At 35.6% G+C, this 27,362-nt stretch overlaps 1 protein-coding gene across 4 annotated transcripts in view; it reads right to left on the bottom strand.

The window, feature by feature from the left end:
- Positions 1-27,362, bottom strand: part of SHPRH (SNF2 histone linker PHD RING helicase) — an 85,905-nt gene that overhangs the window by 14,720 nt on the left and 43,823 nt on the right. For all 4 annotated transcript variants that reach the window (XM_068551094.1, XM_068551095.1, XM_068551097.1 and 1 more), the window contains 9 exons: positions 27,174-27,281; positions 26,061-26,203; positions 22,815-22,988; positions 22,432-22,494; positions 14,024-14,249; positions 12,109-12,252; positions 10,878-10,979; positions 8,000-8,071; positions 6,302-6,490 (listed from right to left, as the gene is read on the bottom strand). In XM_068551094.1, the coding sequence (XP_068407195.1) occupies positions 6,302-6,490; positions 8,000-8,071; positions 10,878-10,979; positions 12,109-12,252; positions 14,024-14,249; positions 22,432-22,494; positions 22,815-22,988; positions 26,061-26,203; positions 27,174-27,281 (1,221 nt within the window). The remainder of the gene's footprint in view (positions 1-6,301; positions 6,491-7,999; positions 8,072-10,877; positions 10,980-12,108; positions 12,253-14,023; positions 14,250-22,431; positions 22,495-22,814; positions 22,989-26,060; positions 26,204-27,173; positions 27,282-27,362) is intronic.

The following is a 27,362-nucleotide window of genomic DNA, read 5'->3' as shown; positions in this document are numbered from 1 at the left end:
TTGTTTTATTTCTGTCTGCACCGGTTCACCATGTTAAAAATCCATGTTGACAGTGACAGATACAATTTAGTGCAGTTACACAGCTTGTATGATTGATCTCATAAAGTAGGAATACTTTTCAAGCATATTCCTGGGTTGGGTTCTTCACATGTTACTTGAATAAAGTTCAATGGAAACTCCATCCAGGCAGCCTATGTGGGAAATTTTACAAGTGCACTTAGCCACAAAAATATTATCCTGTTCTTTAAAATATTTTGAATGATTATTTCAAAGAGATAAAGTTAGTAATTGCAAAAAAGTTAAAAATTTTATTTGGAGCCAAAGGTTTTTGGGGATATTATATGTAAATATGGATCAGTTGTTTACTTGTCCGTCCGTCCATCCATCCATCCATCCATCCATCCATCCATCCATCCATCCATCCACTGAGTACCTGTTACATGCCAGGCATTGTTCTATATAATAGGGATACAGTAGCAAATGAAACAAAGTCTTCACCTCATGAATAATGTCTTTTCCACATCTTAATGGAGTTTATACTCCACACAGTAAAGGTGTTCATAAAAATAATTTATAGTTTATATCTTAGAAGTCTTTACTGTATGTTCAATTTATCGTAATCTATTGCTAACTTCAACATGAGACTCACTAACAGTTCAAGAGCTAACTTGGCTGGTGAATAGAAATGGTTTTTTGCAATTATATTTATTCATGACATTTTCTAACAAAAACACTTAACTGTGTTCTAAATTTACCAGTTAATATTCATGTATTAATGTTACACTATACATTAATATTATATTATACATAATATTAATTTACCAGTTAATATTATAAGATATCACATATCTTATATGAAAATATTTAGATAAGCATATTTAAATATAACCACTGTGGATTATATTTACCAAATTATTTTATGTCAACTTTAAACTCAGTCAGAATTTTACAGTTTTATTCCACCCAGATATTTTAATTGTATTTAGAAAGTAGAAGACAGACTTCACAAGTCACCTTTGAATCAACTGAACAGAAAGTCAAAAAAAAAAAAAGAAAGAAAAAGAAAAGAGAAAAACAGAAAGGAAACAACAGGATTCTACACATAGTAGAATATGACACATGGTATTACTAGGCTTCTCTGAGAGTTTTAATGTAGAAATACAGTATTTTTTTTCTCTACAAAAAGGCTGTATAAAACATCTCTACTAGCAATAGATTTGCTTGTTAAAAATGTAGATTCCTGGACCAGATCCGAGATCTAACGAGTTAAAATTTATGGGAATGGAGCCTGAAAAAATTCTTTATTTTAAAAAGCAGACCACTTGATTATTAGACACTCAAAAGTTTGAGAAGATGAAGCATTGTGGTGTGTGTGGGACAGGTGGGAAGGCTTTGCTATGGCTATATCCATGTATTTTCTCCTGGATAGAAACTTATGACATAAGAATTGTGTCCATTATGGGGTCATGGTTTCCACTGAGAAAAATGCTTTGTATGAAACCTAGCCAAACTGAGGACACGGGGAACAGGCCACGTGGGGCATATGTTCTGCCAGGAGGCCTACTTCACCCTCTAAAATGCCTGGCAGCTGTCAGAACTTGCAGGGGGAATTTTGTTTACTTTGTGAAATGCCCAGTAGGTTCCAAGGGTCATTCAGGAATACTGTCACACTGCTGTTAGGGTAGACACAGTCTTTAACTTAAATGCATCCACTAATCCACTAATGAACATTTTACTCATTTTATTTATATGGTCAGTCAATAGGATTCCTTACATTGTGAAATACCAGTAGAAAAAAATGTCTTATATTATTTAATTCTATATTTATGTTCTCCAAATATCTTTTGTCAGAGATCAGCTATATGATTAAGCACCATGTATGATATTACACTGTTTGCTATGTCCGAGAGCCTTGACATGAATGCTTAGAGTAAAATAAACATTTCAGATAAAAACTTTAATGAAATAAAAAATTAATTCTCAGGAGTGTTTAATAAAAATCAGGGATTGGATAACCAACAATAAAAAAGAACCCCTAAGTTTAGGAATAGTATGAACTAATATTTATAAAATTTCAAAATAATGCCTTCATTATTCATATAGAGTCATCTTTATATCCCTCAACTCCAAGACAGATGATGTGACCATTTAGTGGGATAGTTTCAGATGGTCAGAGTACAGTGAGAGTCTGTGAGAAAACAATAAGCACATGCTTTAAGGAGAAGGTGGCAGAAATGTGACAGGCAGCAGAAGGCAGAAGTGGCAGACAGAAATGGTGACAGAAAACAAAAGTTAATGTAGCAAGAAGCAATGTGAGAATGTGGAAAAGTGATAAAACTTGCTTGCATAGTAAGTACAATATTCAGTCATGTATTTAATGGAAAGGAAATGTAAGTATTTATGCATCAGAAAGAGAAATTAACTTTAGTGAATTCTGTATTCTTTTAATTTTTTTACAAGATCCTTCAATTAATTCATGTGTTTATCAATACCCATGAAAGACAGGAAGAAGTCAGAACATAATAAACAGAATTTGTACAGATATCCCTGTCCCAACAGGACAGCAAACGTAACTGTCCTGATCTCTCTCCTGGGTGTCTAGGAAAGCTGCCATAAAATGAACAGGTGTTTGGCTTTGATGGGCTCAATGACTCAGTTTCATAGAGGCTGTGCTGTTTACTGGTAGCCAGAGCAATCACTTCCTAAACCTTACTGCATGAAGCCTGACACAGCAGTTCTTCCTTATGCTCGTTCCCCATACTGTGATGAATGCTTTCACCTAAGGGTCAGCAGCCCTGCTTAGCCGTGAATGCTTTCTGTGGCCCTTGGGATGCCTGAGGCCAGAGGAGAAGATAAAAGGGAAGAAGAAAAGGCTATAAAAGACTTTTTATGGGAAGGAAAAGGAGAAAGAAACTATAAGAGTAGGAGGAAAAGGGGAGGGGGGACTGAAAAGGAAAGCAGTTCTTTGTGTGGTGAATAGGTTAAAGTATACTAACTCCGGACATTATATACCGTCCACTTGGACCACCTATTCAACATTCAGATCTCATTGGTTCAGCTTCTACCACCTTTTCTCCTCCATCTCGCTTAAGTCACCCACTTCTACAGTCACATCTGGAGTACCGAAAACCTGTCCCTCTGGAAAGGACTAATACAAATATTATATGATATCGCTTATATGTGGAATCTAAAAAATGGTACAAATGAACTTATTTACACAACAGAAACAGAGTCACGAATGTAGCAAACAAACTTATGGTTACCGGGGGTGGGAAGGGAGAGGAGGGATAAACTGGGAGATTGGGACTGACATATACACACTACTATGTATAAAATAGATAACTAATAAGGACCTACTCTATAGCACAGGGAACTCTACTCAATTCTCTGTAATGACCTATATGGGAAAAGAATCTAAAAAAAAAAAAGAAAGTGGATATATGTATAACTGATTAACTGTGTTGTACTCCTGAAACCAACAAAACATCGTAAATCAACTATATTTCAATAATAATAATAATAAAAAGATCTCCTATTCTCTGATAAGGACCCCTATCCTTATAGCTTGGTGGTGCAACAGCCCAACCTGCACCTGTTAGTTATTCGATTTCAATGAGATCTCTACTTTCTCTCTACATATCAACACTCTCCCTGTCTTTTCAAGAATCTTGGATTACGCATTATCCTTTTTCTCTCCTATATCTTCAATCTATTCTTCTTTATTGAAGATTAAACATGCTCAAGAATCTTTTATATTAAACAGAATAAAACAAAAAAACACAAAGCCTTTCTGCACTTCATATCCACTTCTGGTTACAACACTCACTTTTCTACTTCACAGCTAAATTTATTTTTCTCTCTTGACCTATTCATTTCCTGTTCACTTCTCATTCCCTCCCAATCTGCTTTTTGCTAATACATTTCCACTGAAAGGGCTCCTTTTCAATGACCTTCAGTAGCCAAATTAGTCCATCTTGTTGTTGAGCCACCTTCAGCATCAAGGGATACAGCTGATAACCGCCTCCTCCTTGAAGCCGAGTTTCCGTGGCCTCTGTTGGCAGCATGTTCTCCAGGACTGCCTATGCCTCTAGTTGCTCTTTCTTGGTCTCCTTTTTCAGCTCCTCTCCCTTTATTCCACTTTTTTAAAAGCTATGGAGTGCAGCAGGACCTGATCTGAAGCTAAATTTTGTTTCTTTCCTTAGGCCAGCTCATACACTTTCATGGCTTCAAAGATCACTTATGCCAATGACTCTGAATTTTCTCTCTCCAGCTCCACATATTAACACTTTGCTGGAAAGTTCTACGTGGATGTCTTAGGCACTTCAAATATAGTATATCTAAATGTACCCTTCTTCCAAGTACCTTATATAGTAACTGTACTTTTAGCCACCTGATTTTTCACATCAGAAACCAGGGGTCACCTACGAAATCTCCTTCTTCATCAACCCCTCCGATACTGTATCTCACTCATCAACTCTACTCCAAACATCTCCTGAATATATCCACTTCTTTCCATCTCCACTGCCACCAACCTAATCAAAGCCACCATCACTACTGTTGTAGCCTCCTAAACTGGTTTCTCCAAATTTTTTTCTACTCTAGTCTTTTCTATTCCTGCTAATCTAATTTCCATACTGCAGCAAGAGGAATCTTTTAAAAATCCAAGTCTGATCATGATACTCCTCTGCTTATAACATATAACATGTTAATAGCTTTCTTTACATGAAAAGAAAATTCTCAGATACTCAGATGGCTCTTCAATATCTGGCCCCTCTTTGGATTCCAGACTCATTTCATTCCATTCTCCTTTGTATTTTCTATACCGCAGCTACTCAGTTCCATTTGAGTTTCTTCTTGTCTCAGACCTATTCACATACTGGGATTTTTGGTTGTTTGTTTTTTTCTGTCTAGCAGCCTCCTCCCGACAAGATCACTTTTACCCTCTCTCCAGGTTGGCTGATCCATTCATCCTTTAGACATCTACTTAACTGCCATTCCCTCAGAGAAGCCAGGTTTGATTTTCTTTTGTAGTGCTTATCACATTCATTATTTGCTTAATGTCTGTGCTTTCTGCCTCAACTCAAACTCCTTCCCCTGGCTGCCCATGAGGGCAGCAATCATACCTGTCTTATTCATGAGTGTGTGTTGCATCTGTGAGGCCCAGCACACTGCCTGGCATACAGTATGTGTCCAGTAAACATGTACAGGAAGAATGAACGAATGAAAGTTCATCCCAACTTTGGGATTCTGTTTACCTCAACACACTTGAGAGCACTGTGACTGATATTTTCAGGTTTTACTCAAATGACAGTGGGAATAAATAGCAATTAGGTATTCTTTAATGGAACTCCAGTGTTCTCAGGAGGGGGCATCCTAACAACTGCCTAACTCCTGGCAGTTTCAACTTGTGGTTAATTCTACTCACAAAATACAACCCTGAAAAATAAGTGAGCAGAGAGCATCAGGGACCCAGAAGGAGAAGAAATGAATGAAAAATATTCTACTACCTCTTGCTTATGAGCCAGCTGCCCCATTCTCCCAACCACTCCTTCTGGCCTATATTCCCTACTACAGTCATACATTGAGTTGTCCTTTGTCTAAGTTTGGTTAGAGAGAAAAAATAAAGCATGCTTAAGTAAAACAAAGAACAAAAAAGTCTAGTGAAGGCTGCTCATTAAATAAATACCCCTTAGGCAGAAAGTCCAGTTACAGATCCTATTTGGATTTTAAATTATAGTCTTATTTCTTAAAGTTCTGAATGAAGCACGGGAAAAATATTAGGAAAATAAAGCGAAGTTTTGGCTAAACTCTGAAATACCAATCCAGGCCATCTAAAAGTGCACTCCCTCCTTCTTGTGATAGTCTTCACTAACTTCAATAATCAATTTATTTTATCCTTCAGTTTGGTGGGGCACATCTTTTTTTCCTGATACCCAGGGCTGAATGGAAGAATGAAGAAAAAGAAACCTTGAATTTAACCAGAGCTCTATCAATTTGTAATGGACAGAAACACTGCAAAAGTAGTAAGGGACTGGAATTCTAAGATGTTACTTTTTTTGCCACGATGGGCATAACTATTACTAACTAACTATGTTTGAAAAAGCGTTCTTGTGTTCCTCCCACGAGGAACGAGTAGATGGTAAAGCTGAGGCTTTCAGGCAGTGTATCTACAGACAGACAACAGTGGTTGCTCCATAGTCACTGGGCCAGCCTTGTTCTGATTTTGATGCTCTCACTGCCAGATACTGATTCCTATTATTTTGCTCTGACTATGCATCTACATGTTCTTAACCGACTTTACCTTCACAGGGATGTCCTCTTCCTGGCTGGCTTTCTCTGAGGTGAAGACATACGAGATTTCTTTATGAGATGTGGTCTGGCGGCAGATGGCACACTTAATGGAGCTTCTGTGAGACCCCACGCTGTACTGTTCGATAATAATTGAAACGCATTCATTACAGAAACAGTGCCCACAGGTCAGTACTGCCCACTAAAAAAGAAAACACATAGAATATGCCTCAGTGAGATGCTATCAAAGATGCCTTCCAATCTATAAACATATTAAAAGGAGAAGAGAGTCGTAATTTCATTTCCTAACTATTTCATGATATAAATATCCTTTAAGTCATAAAAACTAAGTTATACTTTTAAACTAACTATTTTTTAGTCCAAACAGACTAAGCTTTCATAGCCTTTAGTTCTGTTCACCCTAATAGGAGGATAATAGTCATTCATCATTATTTTTTAAGATGCTGGTGTTCTCATTTTAGCATTTAGGAAAAATGCAAATTACTCTTTAGCACTCTCGCAGTAGAGTAACAGAATAGACTGACTACAACATTAATTTGGACATAATGTCATATTCAATATATTCTACACAACTTATTAATAAGCAGATTTACATTTTCACATGTTAAAGCATTTATTATATAGAAAATGAGATGGAAATGTTAAAGATAATAAAATTTCTGAGACAATCTAGTTGCATGAATCTCATCAAAACTAAAAGCAAAGAAGAAACTACTTACACCATGATCCTTTCCATTTTTATAGTAATTTTTATCAAAATGTTTTTATCACTGATTTTTAACAGAAATTGCCTGTATCTGTACATTACTATTCTTCTGCTCAATTACCAATCTGTCCTTTTAAGATTTATTATCAATAAAATATCCTTTAAAATCTTATCTTCTCCATGAATCATGGAAACTAAAAGGTATGTTCTTTCTGATTATTGCTGGTCAGAATATGGAACTCATATATTTAGGCTTCTACTCTCAGCTCCATAGAAAAAAGTGCCAAGGACACTTTTACTCATTTAATAGTAATAGACTTACCTTTCAAAATTTGAAAAGCAGTGAATATACTGATATTACATATATTTATTTATCATACAAAGTAGGAACTTATAGTATCATAAATCACATTTCATAAAGTAAAAATAAGAATCTCTTTGAGGAAAACTTATACAGTTCCATTAAGTTTATAGACATTTGTATACTAATATTCACAAAGAAATATACTTAATTGATATAATAGTCTTCTAAAAATCACATATGAATTCCCTCAGGATTGCTGTTATTTGCACTTTAAATCCTGGTACTATTAGACAGTAATAATGTTAAGTAAGAACTACGTTACTATACCTTTGTCATAACCTAAGTAAATCTGTGTATTCTGTATTATATTTCTGTACAATTACCAAATAACCATGGTAAACTGACAGACTCAAGCGACTGGAAACAATACTTAAAATTATTCACCTTTAATGAAAAAGATGGGGCTATTCTAGAAATATGTTTTCACCTATCACTTAAGGGAAAACATTGCTCAAACATATTTGGCACTAAGCCTGTCAGTTAACCTTTGGCCCTACCTTTCAGACAGAGGTAGTATTTGCCTTGTATGCAAAGTGTGAGGGTGGGGTGAGCTGTATGTAAAAGCCTTTGAAGACTGTAAAGTATTTTACAAGTGTATGTAATATTTATTATAATTTCACCTGTTTTCCCAGTTGCCGAGCACAGATTGGACAAGGTTCTGGATTAATACCTCCTGATGTTTTGTCCTGAGACTATCCAAAAAAGAATTAAAACATATATTAGTTATACTTTAAAAGCCACTACATGTTTTACAGCTCATTTATAAAAGTAAATGTTGGCAATTAAAATAATCTAGTCATTGAGATGACCTAATAATTCATATATTAATACTATCATTCCTGGGATTTAAAAATAACATTTATTCAAGGAGTGCAGAAAAAAATGGACACAATTTTTAACACAGTTTGCTAAAGTTATCATATTACTGTATTTGTGATTATGATAGAAGGCAAAGTAAAAAGCAAAATATGATATAATTTACCTAAATTCTCAAATTTTACTTTCATGTTAGATATATTTTTTTAAAAGAGAAATAGATATTCTGCATGTCCACTTGGCATGGGATCAAAGATATTGGGAAGAGGCAGCATTTATTCACATAACTCCTTATTAATACTGATTTCTTCTCCGTATCCTTTTTCTAATCTCACTAAGGCAAAGCAAATAATTAGAAACCAGAAATATTACTGATTTGACACCTATCTATACCTGGAAATTATGCTGAAGTATAATAGTTTTTCAAAGTCTCTTTAAAAACTGAAAGATTTCCAAAAAAGTCATCAAATGAACAGGTTTTAAAACTGACGAAAACATAAAGGAAAGTAAATTAGACTCATAGATTACTAAATTGTTCTTGATTATCCTTTGACTCTTATAAACAGAAAAAAAAAAAAGCTAAATTATGCATGGATTCAGAAGTTCTAATGGTTAAAACAATTCCATTAACTACAATGTAAGTATGCAGCATTTAAAAAAAGTTGGACTGAATTATTCTTTTCCTCTGTTAATTATTGATTTGTTTCAGGTAACATACAGCAAACCACCTAAAACCTTAGTGGCTAAAAAAACATGAATTTCTCCTGATGCTACAGGTCACCTGGGTTATTTTGGGATGCACTGATTTGGCTTGGGCTGGACAGTCCAGGACGGCCCACACTCATCTAGCAGTTGGTGGGCTAGCTGGTCTGGGGAGAGGGCTAAGCTGAGGTTTTTACCCCTCAAGAAAGGTAAGCCGGGCTTCTTCACATCGTCTCAGAGTTCCAAAAAATGACACGATTGGGAGAATTCCAAAGTGCATGGACTTTTCAAATCTCTGTTTGTGACACAAGGCCAAAAACAAGTCATCTGACTAAGCCTAGAGTCAGTGTAGGAGGGGATTAACCAAGAGCAAGCACACAAGAGAAGGTATTACTATAGCATTTTGTAAACAATCTACCAGAATTTACAATACCTCTTCTAATTTATTTAATGTAAGAATTAGCATTTTTTCCATAAAGGGCATGATTGTAAATATTTTAGGCTTTGTGGGCCATGTGATCTCTGTTGCAACTCCTCAACTCTGCTATTATAGCACAAAAGCAGCTGTAGACAATACTTAACGAATGAGTATAGCTGTATTCCAATAAAACTTTATTCACAAAAACAGGTGATGGGCTGGATATGTCCTATGCTTAGTAGTTTGCAGATTGCTTATTTTCCTTCATTTATAGAGTAAATATTTTTTTCTTTTTTTTTTTGCCGAATGGGTTTTCCTACATAGATTATATCCTTGGAATTTTAATTTTTTAAAAAATAATTCAACATATAGAGGATATCAACTTATGTTCCATAACTAAAAGAATCATCAACTATCTCTTAATTTTGACTCTCACATTTAAAGTACAGAGATCTTATATTTTAAAAACTCATGTCCAGAAATATCAAGACTTGTTTTTCCTGAATGTTATTTTTCTATAGCAAGCATTTTGCGAGACTGACTTAATAAAGTTCTTCTCTTTTTTTCCCTGCCAAAATAGTAGTCATCATTATAATAATAGTAATAATATAATAATATTAATAGTGAGTACCTAGAAGGTGCTTAATAAACCAGTAAACACTCTAGCACTTACATATATTAATTCATTTGATCCTCAAGAGAGCCCTACAAGATAGTGTTACTTTTCTCATTTTACAGATGGGACAAAGAGAAGTAAATAACTTGAATAAAGTCCTTTATCTAGAAAACAGTGGCATCATGATTCAGATTTGCACTATCTAGGTCCAAAGTCTACCTTCTTAACTACTATGCTATTTTACCTATAAAGAATGTCCAACTTTTTCATTTTGTCATTGCTGAGATTTAATGATTCACTTAAATGTATTTGGTACTAGTTTTCAGGACCAATTGTAGTCTACTGCTTTTCTTCATTTGCCCTATCCAAAAATCTACTATTATATGTTGTTCTGATAAGTTACTCTGCCACTCCCATTTATTCTTGCCAGAAAATGGAATTATATTCATCAATGTCTAATACAGTACTTTGCTTACTACTAAGAAAATATGTTGTGAATTACATTAAATAATTCATTACCATGTCCTCTTATTTAGCAGCTTTCCAAACACACTTCACAGTTTCAAATAACAAATTAAAAAAATCTGTGTATGCGTTATTGGATGCATGCGTTTATCTTTGCTGAGTGGTATGTTGTAATACTTTCACTATTCAGGGCTTCCAACTACAGTCTGTTTACATTGTGCTATACTATATACTGCATACCCTTTACATTATCCGTACAACATATTTTCTATAGATATCATCTTCTTTTGTGATCTGTGTAGCTACTGCAGACATAGCTAGTGTTCTGACTCATATAACTAACACAAACAAATAAAAGAATGATTAAAAAAAAACACCTATACCATTAATTAGGGGACTAATAGATTAAATGAAAGGAGTCAATAAAGTGGTTTATTGATAATACAATATGGGAAAAAGTAGCATCTTTTAAAAACAGTACCTTCTCCAAGTTAGTTAGGTAAAGAAGCTGCCCAAGTTTTTTCTGAAGCTGTGATGTAGCAACAGCTTTATCATTTAGTAGTTTTATACGATTTTGTTCTACCTAAAAACAAAACAAAACAACTTCTTTATTCTAAGATGGTAACATTATATTAAACATGCACAATTCTTCTATTTTAATTCTTTCTTAAAAAGTGTCCTATTTTATGAAAACATATTTACATGTGAAAACTCAAATTTGCAAAATGGATACTAGACAATATTAACATATTTCAAAAAATATATATATGTTGTTGTATAGAAGACAAAACTCAATGTAGAATTCTTTTAAATAAAAAGCTTCCCTATATACCTGAAGTAGGTTAAAAATCAACCATAGGCTATTTGTGGATGATTTTTCAGTAATACATTTATGGGATAAAGAAAAATAAAATGGTATGCTACTTTGGCCATACAAATGAAGTGATTTTAAGAAATCCAGGGAAGAATCTCTCTGCTCCTCCTTTCTGTGCCCCCCACCTCAGTAGAATACAGTAACAGAAAAAAAAAAATAATAATAAGAGGAATTTGTTTTCACTTAAAACTTACTGAGAATTCTATTTTAAAAATGAAGTGAAATAGTATATAATGAATATTTCTAAGTTTTTCTAAGTTACAGTCTCCAAGCTTTATAGAAAAAAAAAAGATTTAAAAGATTAAAGGAATAAAAACAAATTCTAAAGGAAATAATATTTTTAATATGAAGAAAAAAAGTTGGTGGAGTTATTTTTTTAATTCTGAGATACAAAGAGGAATTTAACAGATGATAAGTTGTCAATATCTGTTCATCATTAGCAAAGGAAAACAGTGCAAAATCAGTTCTTGGTTGTTCTTATGGAAGATTTTTTTAGTTCTGAAAAAGCTGAAGTAATAGGACATATGTCTAAAAACTGACCAAGAATATCTTTAGGTTTTGGCACGCAAACAGTGCTCAAGAATAGATGAATATGCAATGTGGAGAGAAACAAATAAACGTGCAAATGCACCCAAACAGTGAATGCTAAGCATGTATTAGACATGAAATTGCTCATCTCTGACCTACAAAAACAAACAATTTCATATGGCTCAAACTAAGAGCAGATATGAAACACTTATTGAAGACATCACTGCCCTGACTCTATACCTTCTATGGATCTTGGATTTTTGTGACATCTATTTGCTGTGTTCTTTTCTGTGATTCATTTGCAAATTACCTCATGTGGTTCAATGATATGAGGAACTGGTGGATTGGGCTTTGGCTCCCTAGGATCACGTACTCTTAGTCGTTCTGTAGCCATTGCAAGTTCATCAACAGCAGACACACGATTCCTCAGAGCCATCCAATATTCATGAAGCAACTGAAGGGACAGAAAAGACAGACAGTGGTAAAGCACATGATTAAAACTGGTTAAAACCACCAAGATGTCCCTTGGTCAAGAGTCTTCAGTGAGGTCTTAAAACATACACAGTATTTTCATTACGGGTCTAAGGTACAAGCAATTCTTGGGCCATTTTTAGGATGAGGAAGTGGGACTGAATAATCTCCACAGGACACTATAGTGTATTGCCTCTTCAGAATCTCAGGAACAGCACACGCCAAGATCTCTTGGTAGGACCAAAGATCTTTACAGATCAATACTAGACTGGTGGAATCTCTGCTTTATTTTTTAAAGAAATACTTCTTATTATAAAATATTTCACATTCTCAAAATAATATGTATATATGATAATGAGAATACTAAAGTATACAACTGAGTCCACATCATCTGAATTAGGAAAGAGAATAATGCCAGTTCCTTAGAAAGCCTGTGTTCCTTCTCAACTGCATCACTCTCTTGCCTCACACATTCTTCCTTCAACCCCCAACAATGGGGTAACCACTATTCTGAATTGGACTTACTATTCTGTACTTTTTGCTGGAGTTATACTAATCTATACAGCCTTAATAATAATTTTATATGTTTCTGAAATTTATAAAAATGCTATCAATCAGTATAAAATTTTTTGATATGCCTTCTTCACTAACTAACATTATGCTTTGAGTTAGATCCTGATTGATGTGCGTAGCAGTAGCTCATTCATTTACACTGTTGTTAAAGGGTTTAGTCTGCAATGTTACGGAGAACAAATGAACAAAGATCTGGGTGAACTGCATGATAAGCACTCCTCTGACTCAGAGCATGTGGCTAAACTGAGCTCAAAGGAAGAACGTAGGGGCAAATGAACACTGTATATAGTATAGTCTCTTCCATGACTTGCTGTAATTAACTGTGTTAATGTGCCTTTGCTTTTAGAGTAGTAATGTGAAAAGAAAAATATTATTATGAACCAATGATTTTGATGCTATAGAAGTATCATTCTTCAATCTATCAAATGTATGAATTGATATTACAGACAGCACAGCTTCTCTTTCTTGAGAGAAATTTTTATCCTGCTTTAAAAGGCAAGAACTTTAGATTAAAAAAAAAAAAGATATCAAATGGAATATAACATTATAAATAAAAAACCCACTTCTTTTATTTCCTCACCCATCTCACTTGCAAAGTAGGACAAGGGATTAAAAAATCCACATATAAAGAATAATTCAAAATTAATGAATTCTGGAATCTCAAGCATAGAGTTATAATATGATGAAATTATTAAAGTATAAATATGAAGAGTCCCTTTGTGCATTATTAATTGCAATGGTTTCTAGTCTTGTATGTTGAGAAATGTTTACTATGTTCTCCAATCTTTAAGGTTGTTGATGTTTGGTTGTTATTCACAGAGCAAAAGAAAAAAACAAAAAAGGAAACAAAGCCACACTCTGATTTCAGAGAACAGCAGTGTAAGACCAAGCTAAGACTAGAATAACACACTTTCAAGGAAAAACAAAAGGTTTCATATAAATTTCATTTTAGTAATGATTTTTAGTAATTTAATAAACAGAAACTTCTCATTTGTTCAGTATTATTGTATTTATTATTCATCATTACAATCATTACATTTTAGGGAAAGATAAATTACGATCCCTCAACTCTCTAAAGCAGATTTTGAAAAACTGAAGAGAGAAAAAGGAAAGTAGCAACTAAAATTAATGTAAAGGAGGATAATTTTTAATATGGGAAGGAAGTTTTAAATTACTGTTACCTTATATTCTTTCTTCCAAGCTTCAAAGAGATCCATTGAAGCACTTCCCTCATCAATGAATTCAACATCAAATCTATGTGATTTTCCAAACGATAGCAGAGCTTTCATGGATCGCTCTGTCTCACTTACTGCCCACAGACCCCGGTTGGTGGTAGGTATTCGATCATCCACCAGTCCTTCTTCATCTTCTATCATCTCCTCAAATATTGCAGTCTGGCCTTTGACTCTGAAGACATTCGAGAACAAAACCACAGTAACTACTGTCAGTGGGTAACAAGTACTATAAAAATGATATTGCCAGAGCTAATACGAAAGCAAGGTCAAAAACAAAAATTTCAAAATTTCATCAACATCTTTCAATGTCATGTCTACAAGATCGTGCTTGCAAGTTTTTGGAAAAACCATACCAACTCTGAAAATGCTTGAGATATCATACATTTGACAAGTGCTTTATTGAGAGCAATCTGGCCTAATAAAAAATGGCAATAAATTCCAGGCTAAAATCTTGCTCTGAGAATTAAAATAATACAAAACACAAATTACCACCACTATCAACCATGCAAAAATAAAACAGAAAAACCACAAAATGACCTAAAAGTACACTGTTGATTTTTTATTTTTTTGAGGCAATCAGACTTAAGTCTTTTCTCAATTTCCATGTTTGTAAAATAGGAATAATTTTGCTAAATGTACTCACTAAGTAGCTTAATCCCTGACACAAGGATGAAGACTTCAAACCTGTGTTGGAGAAAGTGTATTACTAAAAAGAGCTAACATTTTTATAGAACATTTACCATGTATCAAACACTATGCTAGAGAAGAGACCTTCAAGATGGCGGAGAAGTAAGACGTGGGATCACCTTCCTCCCTACAATTACATCAGAAATACACCTACATGTGGAACAACTCCTACAGAACACCTACTGAACGCTGGCAGAAGACCTCAGACTTCCCAAAAGGCAAGAAACTTCCCATGTACCTGGATGCAGGGAGCAAAGCGGAGAGATTCCCGCACAGAGAATCGGTGCTGACCAGCACTCACCAGCCTGAGAGGCTTGTCTGCTCACCCGCCGGGGTGGGTGGGGGCTGGGAGCTGAGGCTCGGGCTTCGGAGGTCAGACCCCAAGGAGAGGACTGGGGTTGGCTGGTGAACACAGCCTGAAGGGGGCTAGTGCACCACAGCTAGCCAGGAGGGAGTCCAGGAAAAAGACTGGAGCTGCCAAACAGGCAAGAGACCATTGTTTCGGGGTGCGCAAGGAGAGGAGATTCAGAGCATCACCGAAACGAGCTCCAGAGACGGGCGCGAGCCGCGGCTATCAGCGCGGACCCCAGAGACGGGAATGAGACGCTAAGGCTGCTGCTGCAGCCACCAAGAAGCCTGCGTGCAAGCACAGGTCACTATCCACACCTCCCCTCCCAGAGCCTGTGCAGCCCGCCACTGCCAGGGTCCCGTGATCCAGGGACAACTTTCCCGGGAGGACACACGGAGCGCCTCAGGCTGCAGCAACATCATGCTGGCCTCTGCTGCCGCAGGCTCGCCCTGCATCCGTACCGCTCCCTCCCCCCGGCCTAAGTGAGCCAGAGCCCCCGAATCAGCTGCTCCTTTAACCCCGTCCTCTCTGGGCAAAGAACAGACGCCCTCAGGCGACCTACATGCAGAGGCAGGGCCAAATCCAAAGCTGAACCCCAGGAGCTGTGCGAACAAAGAAGAGAAAGGGAAATCTCTCCCAGCAGCCCCAGGAGCAGTGGATTAAATCTCCACAATCAACTTGATGTGCCCTGCATCTGTCAAATACCTCAATAGACAACGAATCATCCCAAAAATGAGGCGGTGGACTTTCAGAGCAACTGTAGACTTGGGGTTTCCTTTCTGCATCTAATTTGTTTCTGGTTTTATGTTTATTTTAGTTTAGTATTTACAGCTTAATATCATTGGTAGATTTGTTTATTGATTTGTTTGCTCTCTTCCTTTTTTTTAATATATATATTTTTTCCTTTTTCTCTCTTTGTGAGTGTGTATGTGTATGCTTCTTTGTGTGATTTTGTCTGTAGAGCTTTGCTTTTATCATTTGTCCTAGGATTCCGTCTGTCCTTTGCTTTTTTTTTTTTTTAGTATAGTTTTTAGCGCTTGTTATCATTAGTGGATTTGGTTTTTGGTTTGGTTGCTCTCTTCTTTCTTTCTTTCTTTTTCTTTTTTTTAATGACTTTAAAATATTTTTTTATTTTTAATAGTTTTTAAATTCTTTATTGTAATAACTTTTTAATTTTATTTAATCTTTTTCTTTCTTTCTTTCTTCCTTCTTCCCTCCTTCCTCCCTTCCTCCCTCCCTTTCTTTCTTTCTTTTTTTCTCCCTTTTCTTCTTAGCCGTGTGGCTGACAGGGTCTAGGTGCTCCGGCCGGGTGTCAGGCCTGTGCCTGTGAGATGGGAGAGCCGAATTCAGGACATTGGTCCACCAGAGACTTCCCAGCTCCACATAATATCAAACGGCGAAAGCGCTCCCAGAGATCTCCATCTCAACTCTAAGACCCAGCTCCACTCAACGACCAGCAAGCTACAGTGCTGGACACCCTAGGCCAAACAACTAGCAAGACAGGAACACAACCCCTCCCATTAGCAGAGAGGCTGCCTAAAATCATAATAAGGTCACAGACACCCTGAAACACACCACCAGACATGGTCGTGCCCACCAATAAGACAAGATCCAGCCTCATCCACCAGAACACAGGCACCAGTCCCCTCCACCAGGAAGCCTACACAACCCACTGAACCAACCTTAGCCACTGGGGGCAGACACCAAAAACAACGGGAACTGTGAACCTGAAGCCTGTGAAAAGGAGACCCCAAACACAGTAAGTGAAGCAAAATGAGAAGACAGAGAAACACACAGCAGATGAAGGAGCAAGGTAAAAACCCACCAGACCAAACAAATGAAGAGGAAATAGGCAGTCTACCCGAAAAAGAATTCAGAGTAATGAGAGTAGAGATGATTCAAAATCTTGGAAATAGAATGGAGGAAATACAAGAAACGTTTAACAAGGACCTAGAAGAACTAAAGAGCAAACAATGATGAACAATACAATAAATAAAATTAAAAATTCTCTAGAAGGAATCAATAGCAGAATAACTGAGGCAGAAGAACGGATAAGTGACCTGGAAGATAAAATAGTGGAAATAACTACCGTAGAGCAGAATAAAGGAAAAAGAATGAAAAGAATTGAGGACAGTCTTAGAGACCTCTGGGACAACATTAAACGCACCAACATTCGAATTATAGGGGTCCCAGAAGAAGAAGAGAAAAAAGAAAGGGTCTGAGAAAATATCTGAAGAGATTATAGGTGAAAACTTCCCTAATATGGGAAAGGAAATAATCAAGTCCAGGAAGCGTAGAGAGTCCCATACAGGATAAATCCAAGAAGAAACACACCAAGACACATAGTAACCAAACTATCAAAAATTAAAAACAAAGAAAAAATATTAAAAGCAGCAAGGGAAAAACAACAAATAACATACAAGGGAATCCCCATAAGTTTAACAGTTGATCTTTCAGCAGAAACTCTGCAAGCCAGAAGGGAGTGGCAGGACATATTTAAAGTGATGAAAGGGAGAAACCTACAACCAAGATTACTCTACCCAGAAAGGATCTCATTCAGATTCGACAGAGAAATTAAAACCTTTACAGACAAGCAAAAGCTAAGAGAATTCAGCATCACCAAACTAGTTTTACAACAAATGCTAAAGGAACTTCTCTACTCAGGAAACACAAGAGAAGGAAAAGACCTACAATAACAAACCCAAAACAATTAAGAAAATGGTAATAGGAACATACATATCGATAACTACCTTAAATGTAAATGGATTAAATGCTCCAACCAAAAGACACAGATTGGCTGAATGGATATAAAAACAAGACCCGTATATATGCTGTCTACTAGAGAGCCACTTCAGACCTAGGGACACATACAGACTGAAAGTGAGGGGATGGAAAATGATATTCCATGCAAATGGAAATCAAAAGAAAGCTGGAGTGGCAATTCTCATATCAGACAAAATAGACTTTAAAATAAAGACTATTACAACAGACAAAGAAGGACACTACATAATGATCAAGAGATCAATCCAAGAAGAAGATATAACAATTGTAAATATTTAGCACCTAACATAGGAGCACCTCAATACATAATGCAAATGCTAACAGCCATAAAAGGGGAAATCGACAGTATCACAATCATAGTAGGAGACTTTAACACCCCACTTTCACCAATGGACAGATTATCCAAAATGAAAATAAATAAGGAAACACAAACTTTAAATGATACATTAAACAAGATGGACTTAATTGATATTTACAGGACATTCCATCCAAAAACAACAGAATACACTTTCTTCTCAAGTGCTCATGGAACATTCTCCAGGACAGATCATATCTTGGGTCACAAATCAAGCCTTGGTAAACTTAAGAAAACTGAAATCGTATCAAGTATCCTTTCTGACCACAACTCTATGAGGCTAGATGTCAATTACAGGAAAAAATCTGTAAAAAATACAAACACATGGAGGCTAAACAATACACTACTAAATAACCAAGAAATCACTGAAGAAATCAAAGAGAAAATAAAAAAATACCTAGAAACAAATGACAATGAAAATACGACGACCCAAAACCTATGGGATGCAGCAAAAGTAGTTCTAAAAGGGAAGCTTATAGCGATACAATCCTACCTCAAGAAACAAGAAACATCTCAAATAAATAACCTAACCTTACACCTAAAGCAATTAGAGAAAGAAGAACAAAAAATCTCCACGGTTAGCAGAAGGAAAGAAATCATAAAGATCGGACCAGAAATAAACGAAAAAGAAATGAAGGAAACAATAGCAAAGATCAATAAAACGAAAAGCTAGTTCTTTGAGAAGATAAGCAAAATTGATAAACCTTTAGCCAGACTCATCGAGAAAAAAAGGGAGAAGACTCAAATCAATAGAATTAGAAATGAAAAAGGAGAAGTAACAACTGACACTGCAGAAATACAAAGGATCATGAGAGATTACTGTAAGCAACTATATGCCAATAAAATGGACAACCTGGAAGACATGGACAAACTCTTAGAAAAGCACAAGCTTCTGAGACTGAACCAGGAAGAATCAGAAAATATAAACAGACCAATCACAAGCACTGAAATTGAAACTGTGACGAAAAATCTTCCAAAAACTAAAAGCGCATGACCAGATGGTTCACAGGCGAATTCTATCAAATATTTAGAGAAGAGCTAACACCTATCCTTCTCAAACTCTTCAAATATAGCAGAGGAAGGAACACTCCCAAACTCATTGTATGAGGCCACCATCACCCTGATACCAAAACCAGACAAAGATGTCACAAGGAAAAAAACTACAGGCCAATATCACTGATGAACATAGATGCAAAAATCCTCCACAAAATACTAGCAAACAGAATCCAACAGCACATTAAAAGGATCATACACCATGATCAAATGGGATTTATCCCAGGGATGCAAGGATTCTTCAGTATATGCAAATCAATCAATGTGATACACCATATTAACAAACTGAAGAAAAAAACCATATGATCATCTCAATACATGCAGAAAAAGCTTTTGACAAAATTCAACGATGATTTATGATAAAAACCCTCCAGAAAGCAGGCATAGAGGGAACTTTCCTCAACATAATAAAGGCCATATATGACAAACCCACAGCCAACATCGTCCTCAATGGTGAAAAACTGAAACCATTTCCACTAGGATCAGGAACAAGACAAGGTGCCCACTCTCACCACTATTATTCAACATTGTTTTGGAAGTTTTAACCACAGCAATCAGAGAAGAAAAAGAAATAAAAGGAATCCAAATCGGCAAAGAAGAAGTAAAGCTGTCACTGTTTGCAGATGACATGATACTATACATAGAGAATCCTAAAGACGCTACCAGAAAACTACTAGAGCTAATGAAGGAATTTGGTAAAGTAGCAGGGTAGAAAATTAATGCACAGAAATCTCTTGCATTCCTATACACTAATGATGAAAAATCTGAAAGAGAAATTAAGGAAACACTCCCATTTACCATTGCAACAAAAAGAATAAAATACCTAGGCATAAACCTACCTAAGGAGACAGAAGTCCTGTAGGCAGAAAACTATAAGACACTGATGAAAGAAATTAAAGATGATACAAACAGATGGAGAGATATACCATGCTCTTGGATTGGAAGAATTAACATTGTGAAAATGACCATACTACCCAAAGCAATCTACAGATTCAGTGCAATCCCTATCAAACTACCAATGGCAGTTTTCACAGAACGAGAACAAAAAATTTCATAATTTGTATGGAAACACAAAAGACCCCAAACGGCCAAAGCAGTCTTGAGAAAGAAAACTGGAGCTGGAGGAATCAGGCTCCCTGACTTCAGACTATACTACAAAGCTACAGTAATCAAGACAGTATGGTACTGGCACAAAAACAGAAATATAGATCAATGGAAAAGAACAGAAAGCCCAGAGATAAACCCACGCACATATGGTCACCTTATTTTTGATAAAGGAGGCAAGGATATACAATGGAGACAAGACAGCCTCTTCAATAAGTGGTGTTGGGAAAACTGAACAGCTACATGTAAAATGAAATTAGAACACTCCCTAACATCATACACAAAGATAAACTCAAAATGGATTAAAGACCTGAATGTGAGGCCAGACACTATAAAACTCTTAGAGGAAAACATAGGCAGAACACTCTATGACATAAATCACAGCAAGATCCTTTTTGATCCACCTCCTAGAGAAATGGAAAGAACAAAAATAAACAAATGGGACCTACTTAAAAGCTTTTGCATAGCAAAGGAAACCATAAACAACATGAAAAGACAACCCTCAGAATGGGAGAAAATATTTGCAAATGAAGCAACTGACAAAGTATTAATCTCCAAAATTTACAAGCAGCTCATGCAGGTCAATATGAAAAAACAAACAACCCAATCCAAAAATGGGTAGAAGACCTAAATAGACATTTCTCCAAAGAAGATATACAGATTGCCAGCAAACACATGAAAGGATACTCAACATCACTAATTATTAGAGAAATGCAAATCAAAACTACAATGAGGTATCACCTCACACCAGTCAGAATGGCCAGCATCAAAAAATTTACAAACAATAAATGCTGGAGAGGGTGTGGAGAAAAGGGAACCCTCTTGCACTGTTGGTGGGAATGTAAATTGATACAGCCACTATGGAGAACAGTATGGAGGTTCCTTAAAAAACTAAAAATAGAACTAACATAAGGCCCAGCATTCCCACTACTGGACATATACCCTGAGAAAACCATAATTCAAAAAGAGTCAAGTACCACAATGTTCACTGCAGCTTTATGTAAAAGAGCCAGGACATGGAAGCAATCTAAGTGTCCATCGACAGATGAATGGATAAAGAAGATGTGGTACATATATACAATGGAATATTACTCAGCCATAAAAAGAAGTGAAATTGAGTTATTTGTAGTGAGGTGGATGGACCTAGAGTCTCTTATACAGAGTGAAGTAAGTCAGAAAGAGAAAAATAAATACTGTATGCTAACACATATTTACGGAATCTAAAAAAAAAAAAATGGTTTTGAAGAACCTAGGGGCAGGACAGGAATAAAGATGCAGAGGCAGAGAATGGACTTGAGGAGATGGGGAGGAGGGGGAAGGGTAAGCTGGTATGAAGTGAGAGAGTGGCATGGACATATATACACTACCAAATGTAAAATAGATAGCTAGTGGGAAGCAGCCGCATAGCACAGGGAGATCAGCTCGGTGCTTTGTGACCATCTAGAGGGGTGGGATAAGGAGGGTGGGAGGGATAGGCAAGAGGGAGGAAATATGGGGATATATGTATATGTATAGCTGATTCACTTTGTTATAAAGCAGAAACTAACACAACATTGTAAAGCAATTATAGTCCAATAAAGATGTTAAAAAAAAAACCCAAAAAACCCCCACTATGCTAAGTAATTATATGCCTTTTCTTATTTAATATACATAAAAAAAAACTCAGTGAGGTGTTATTATCTTCATTTCACCAATGAGGATCCTGAGGCTTAGAGAAGTAATCTGTGCACAGTAGTGAGCAGGGATTTGTGGTCATATCTGTTGGACTGCAGAGTCTGTGTACTCCCGTAAACTGTCCCTCAAGCACATGTTACTACACGACAGGAGCATTTGGGGGTAAACATCAGCACAGGTGAAACTGAGCATGTTAAATGGGCAAATGCTAAAGTTTAGTAAATTGACTGGATAAGAGAAAAAAATATAAGAAATGTTACTGTGAGGAAAATGTAGTTGTATAAATTAAAATACCAAGTCTTGTAAAATGTTTCATTTTCCTGATTGGAAATAATCAATCAGAGAACTTACGTGTGAGAAAATAGCTTCGATTCATACTCTGTGAACAATTCATCAGCCTTACAAAAGACACAGCTGGAAAAGAAGAAATTATCAGAGAAACATTCACAAACATAACCGCAATCAGGTAATTTCTAAAAGAGGCTTAGTATTTTATACTTCACATTTTCTTTACAACAAATATGCCATTTTAGAAAAAAAAAAAATACGTGGTCCTCAGGTATGTGGTCCTAGAGAGGTTTTTTTTTTTTAAAGTTAGATTAATAATACATCTCTACTTCTGTCTGAATTCAAATGAAAAATGTTTTATTATGTGAGCCAGTGTTTCTTCTCTCAGGAGAAATCTAGCTCAATGGAATGATGCCATTCATTGGATGATTTCTCCTATTACCTACCAATTGAGGGGAAGCCTGATTGGCCGGAGGTGGCAGATTGTTGCAGACTCAATAACATGACGAGATGGAGGTCCCTCCAGATTTTTTACAGCATCTCTTACTTGCTTCTGGAACTTACTTAGCTCTTCCATACGTGTTGTAAGTAAGAACTGAAGACCTCTGCAGTCATGGAACCTGATTCCCATCACCAGCACCACACACAGCAAAGAAAAGAACAGTAGGTCAATTTCCTAAAAATTCAGGAAGTGGTTGGCAAAGTGTTAAAGAAACTGCAACATTTTACCTAGTCACACCTGAGTGAGTTTACATTAGGAGTATATTCAATTGGTATCTACTAGTAAACAAAGAATAACAACATTGGGTTGTCTACTACAAAAGATAACAAAAACATTTGATAGTGCCTGCCCTCAGAACCGAAAAAAAATATGCAAAATCTATGTCTGTGTCTGATGTCTTTGAAAGATCAGGATTGCCACATTCTTTCTTTTTAATACTGATTGACTACAGATGTTCCCCTGACACCTGTGCTCTACGTAGAGGTGACTGTAGGATGAAAAGTAGAGACAGAAAGCTGAGAAGAAAGGAGAAAAGTAGCCAAGAATTATATTCCATATTACAAGGAACTTATACATATACACATATATTTTTATTAAGCATTTACTAAATGCCAGGCACTTTGCCAAGCACTTTTCCTGTATAACCTCAATAGATACCCAACTGTGCACGTTATAGATGAAGATTAATGAATTAAAGTAATTTAACTAAAGATACAAAGTTATTATGTGGTAGGGCTAGGAGTTAAACCCGAACACAATGCTCTTACCCATTCTGATAAACTATAAATGAAATGGGTCAAGAAAAAAAATGTATGGATGTGTGTGTATGGGTTTTTGAAAGGAAAAAGAAAGCCTAGATAATAAGAAATTAAAAAACAAAAAATATAAACAAGATTTGTTTGCTTTTTAAGTTAAGAGTATATCCTTCTTCCTAAAATGCCATATGCCATTCTCTCCAAATTGTTCAAAAGAGCCCACTTTCCTTCCTAAAAGGCTTTCCCAATATTTCACAACACTAATCTATGTTTCTTTCTGTTCATGGAGTTTATTAACAACATTATTCATTTTAGTACTTTGTTTAGTTTTTATACATACATTTCTCAAATTATTTATGACTCTTGTCTTCTCATTAAGCTAACTTTTAGAAGGTAAGAATTAGATTATACCCCTTTTTCAAAAACATATATAATAGGCATAGAATAGCTGCTCAGTAATTTCTAAAAAAATTTACTTTGAGATACTTAAAATTAGGTTAGGTATCAATACTATTCACAAAAAGAAAACAAAGTTTTTTATTTGTAATTTATTACAAATTTGAACTGCTCTTCGAAAATTAACTTTGAACCGATGGGAAGAAGTGGCTTTGGAAAAGTTCTCTCCACTAACTCAGGTCTGAGCATGTGAATAAGGGCCGAAAAATATCACAGATCAGCATTTAACATGTCTTAGCGATGTTCTCTCTTGCAGGTCCTTTAAATGAAAGAGAAGAAAACATAGTAACAGAAGGTAACTCTTAGACACCATACTAATAGTAGGTACTATTTTAAGTAAGTACTTTCAAATATTAATTTACTAATCCTCACTATAATGCTGTGTGGTTTTATAGATGAAGAAACTAAGGCAGAGAGAGCTTATATAACTTTCCCAAGTTCAAAGAGCTAACAAGTGGTGGCAATGAGGTATGAACACAGGCAGTCTGTCTTGAGAATCTACCTGTGCTCTTAATCACCAAGCTACATAGTCTTCCCCAAGAATCATTAACAAGCAAACATAAGTAGTTTGGTGTCTGAGATATGTCTCATTAAAAAACACAGCAGCAGTGTTAAGATGATCTCTGAATACATGTAATATAAAAAAATTTAACTTTAAAAATGTGTTTTCTTACTTTCTATTTATGTCTAACGTTTTTTAAAAGCATGTTTATGTAATGAATTATACATTTTATGTTTCCTGTTGGTCCTTTTACAGCCCTGGGACCTCAAAACATGTAATAGGGGATATATTCTAACATGGGGATTTACAACTTTTAAAAGTAGTTTCTAAGAAAAAAAAAAAGAGTTTCTGTGTGATTTAAGAAAAACAAGTTCAAGATATTTTAAAATATTTTCCTTTATCAGTTGATGTTACAATGCTGGCAGAACACATAATTAGGACATAGCTTTAAAACTGGATAAGATGAATTCATGACATAAATGACAACTTATCCTGGAACAGTGATTCTTGGGCTTAACAGGGAAAAAGAGAGTGCACTCAAAAGCATAATATACTGCATATACTTCAGAAATGAGAGGCTCATCAGATTCTGAATGGTGAAAAAGATGATTACATTAAGGTACATCCAAGTTAATAATGACACATAGAAAATGTAGCATATTTTTTAGGGTGTTAGCAGACACTTGAAAAAGTTTTTAGAAGAGCAAATGAAAACACTTTAAAACATTTCAAAGATATTCTTATACTGAATTTTTCACTGAAAACCAACTTTAATCCCAAGGCTGACGTTATACTGCGATATGATCTGAGAAGCAATAAAGATCCTCCTCTCTGTCCCCCTCCCTAGAATCAACGGTTCTGCCGCAACATCTACATTCCCCACATTAGACAGACATTCCTTTGGGTTAAACCACTGAAGGTACTTTTGATAGGGTATATTTGTTCTCTGGGAAGAATTATTCACCATTCTTCCTTCACGAGGAATAACCCAACTTATCTATCTTGAAGAATGGTGATTGTTGCTGAGAAGAAAGATGGGGAAGACAAAGCAGACTCTACAATATAAAACCTGGGCCACTGTGGCACTATGAGCTTAGCCCTTAGGGAATGAATGACATAGGGAAATATGAATGCCTTACCCCAAGGGCAAGATTCTCCAAAACAAAGTCTATTTCAAAACTTTGCTTAAAGAGCTGGCTTTAAGCAACTTTGTCCAACAAAGATACAAAGAAAATACTTTAAGCAGATTAAAAAATAGAAAAAAAAGCACTGAAAAGAGAACAGTTAAAAATGACTAATATACAGGAAAAAAGCATACCTCATATTTTGGTTTGAAATATATGCAACAATAGGTAAAATGTAGATGTTCATAACCACAATATGTTATGACTTTTAATTGTAACTCTTAATACCAAATGATCTGAATATTTGGGGTGACTACTCATATTAACCATTCTGTTTTGTGCTATTTTCTTACTTCTCTGACATAGAAAGCTTGCCAGTTTGTTGCTTGTAGTTGCTGGTTATTTCATTTCGCACTCTTTGAACAAGTTCCTCTTCAATACCAAATTCCATTGCTCTGTGTATCACATTCAGCCACCAAGGAGAATTAGAATAAATCTGTAAACAAGACAACAGCTGATCAATTAATGTCTTTTTAGTACTCACAACGTTTCTATCACTGGAAAGAGTTCTGTGAAAAATTAAAAGGAGGCAATAAATGCAACTCTCAAGGGAATCACAGTAGTGGGGAGACAAGTATACAGGTTGTATATACAAAGAATAAGTACAACTGCATATATAATTAAATAGAACACCTATTTCATGATTACTCTGAATGAGTGAGAATTTATTTACATACATTTATAACAAAGCTGTGCTAAAAAAAAAATACCTAAAACAAAATAAAACTTCAGTATTCACTCTATATATCTGAAAAGGTAACAGGTTTCTTTCTCAGCGTAATAAAGTCATAATGCATATCCTCAACTAACTGAACTAGATTCTACTCAATGAATAATCTTTGATAACTAATAAAATTATATGCTTGAATACTAAATAATTAATGAATTAGGAAGAATAAAATGTGGAGTAACTGGTTAAAATCAAAAAGTAAAAGTATTTTGTGTAGCCTTCTCCTTAAACTTTGCTACTGATTTCATGAAAGAGAAATTTTAGAAATGACAAATGGCACATATTTCATAAGGAAAATACTTATGGTTCTAATATTCCAACATCTTAAAAGAAAAGATTTTGGAAACATGCACATCTAAGATCAAAAGAAGGTTATGGAAGTCTTCACTTTCTTCAAAAGACAACTTGTTATATACCGAAGGTAAGAGGAAACCCCATTATACCTTAAAAGAAATGAAAGAGAATAACCTCAAAATAGGTGATTTATCTATGTATCTGTTCATCCAATCAACAAACACTGCTAACAGCAAATACGTTTTTATTGTGGCTCAGGTACTGTAACAGGTGCTAAAAATTCCAAGATGAATAAGACAGTTCAAGTTTCTCCCCAGAGCAGAACAAAAACCAAAATGTTAGGTGGAGAAAAACATAAGGAAAGTCACATTGGTGGCCATACCTTTCTCTGGAGGTCACGTATGTTCTGCTGCACTGGCAGCAAAGCTTGTTGCGCTTCAGCAACCTCTGTATTACACTTGCTCATATAATGCTCTCGCAGCTGTTTGGCCTGTGTTGAAACAGGAGACAAGTATAAACTTTCACTTCAGGTCAAGAAAATAATTTAGTATGATGTTTCCAGAACAGTGTA

The sequence above is a fragment of the Eschrichtius robustus genome, chromosome 9 (genome assembly GCF_028021215.1).
Source record: "Eschrichtius robustus isolate mEscRob2 chromosome 9, mEscRob2.pri, whole genome shotgun sequence".
Lineage (NCBI taxonomy): Eukaryota > Metazoa > Chordata > Mammalia > Artiodactyla > Eschrichtiidae > Eschrichtius > Eschrichtius robustus.
Note: the sequence above shows the minus strand (reverse complement) of the source record. Positions and strands in the feature narration are given on the sequence as shown.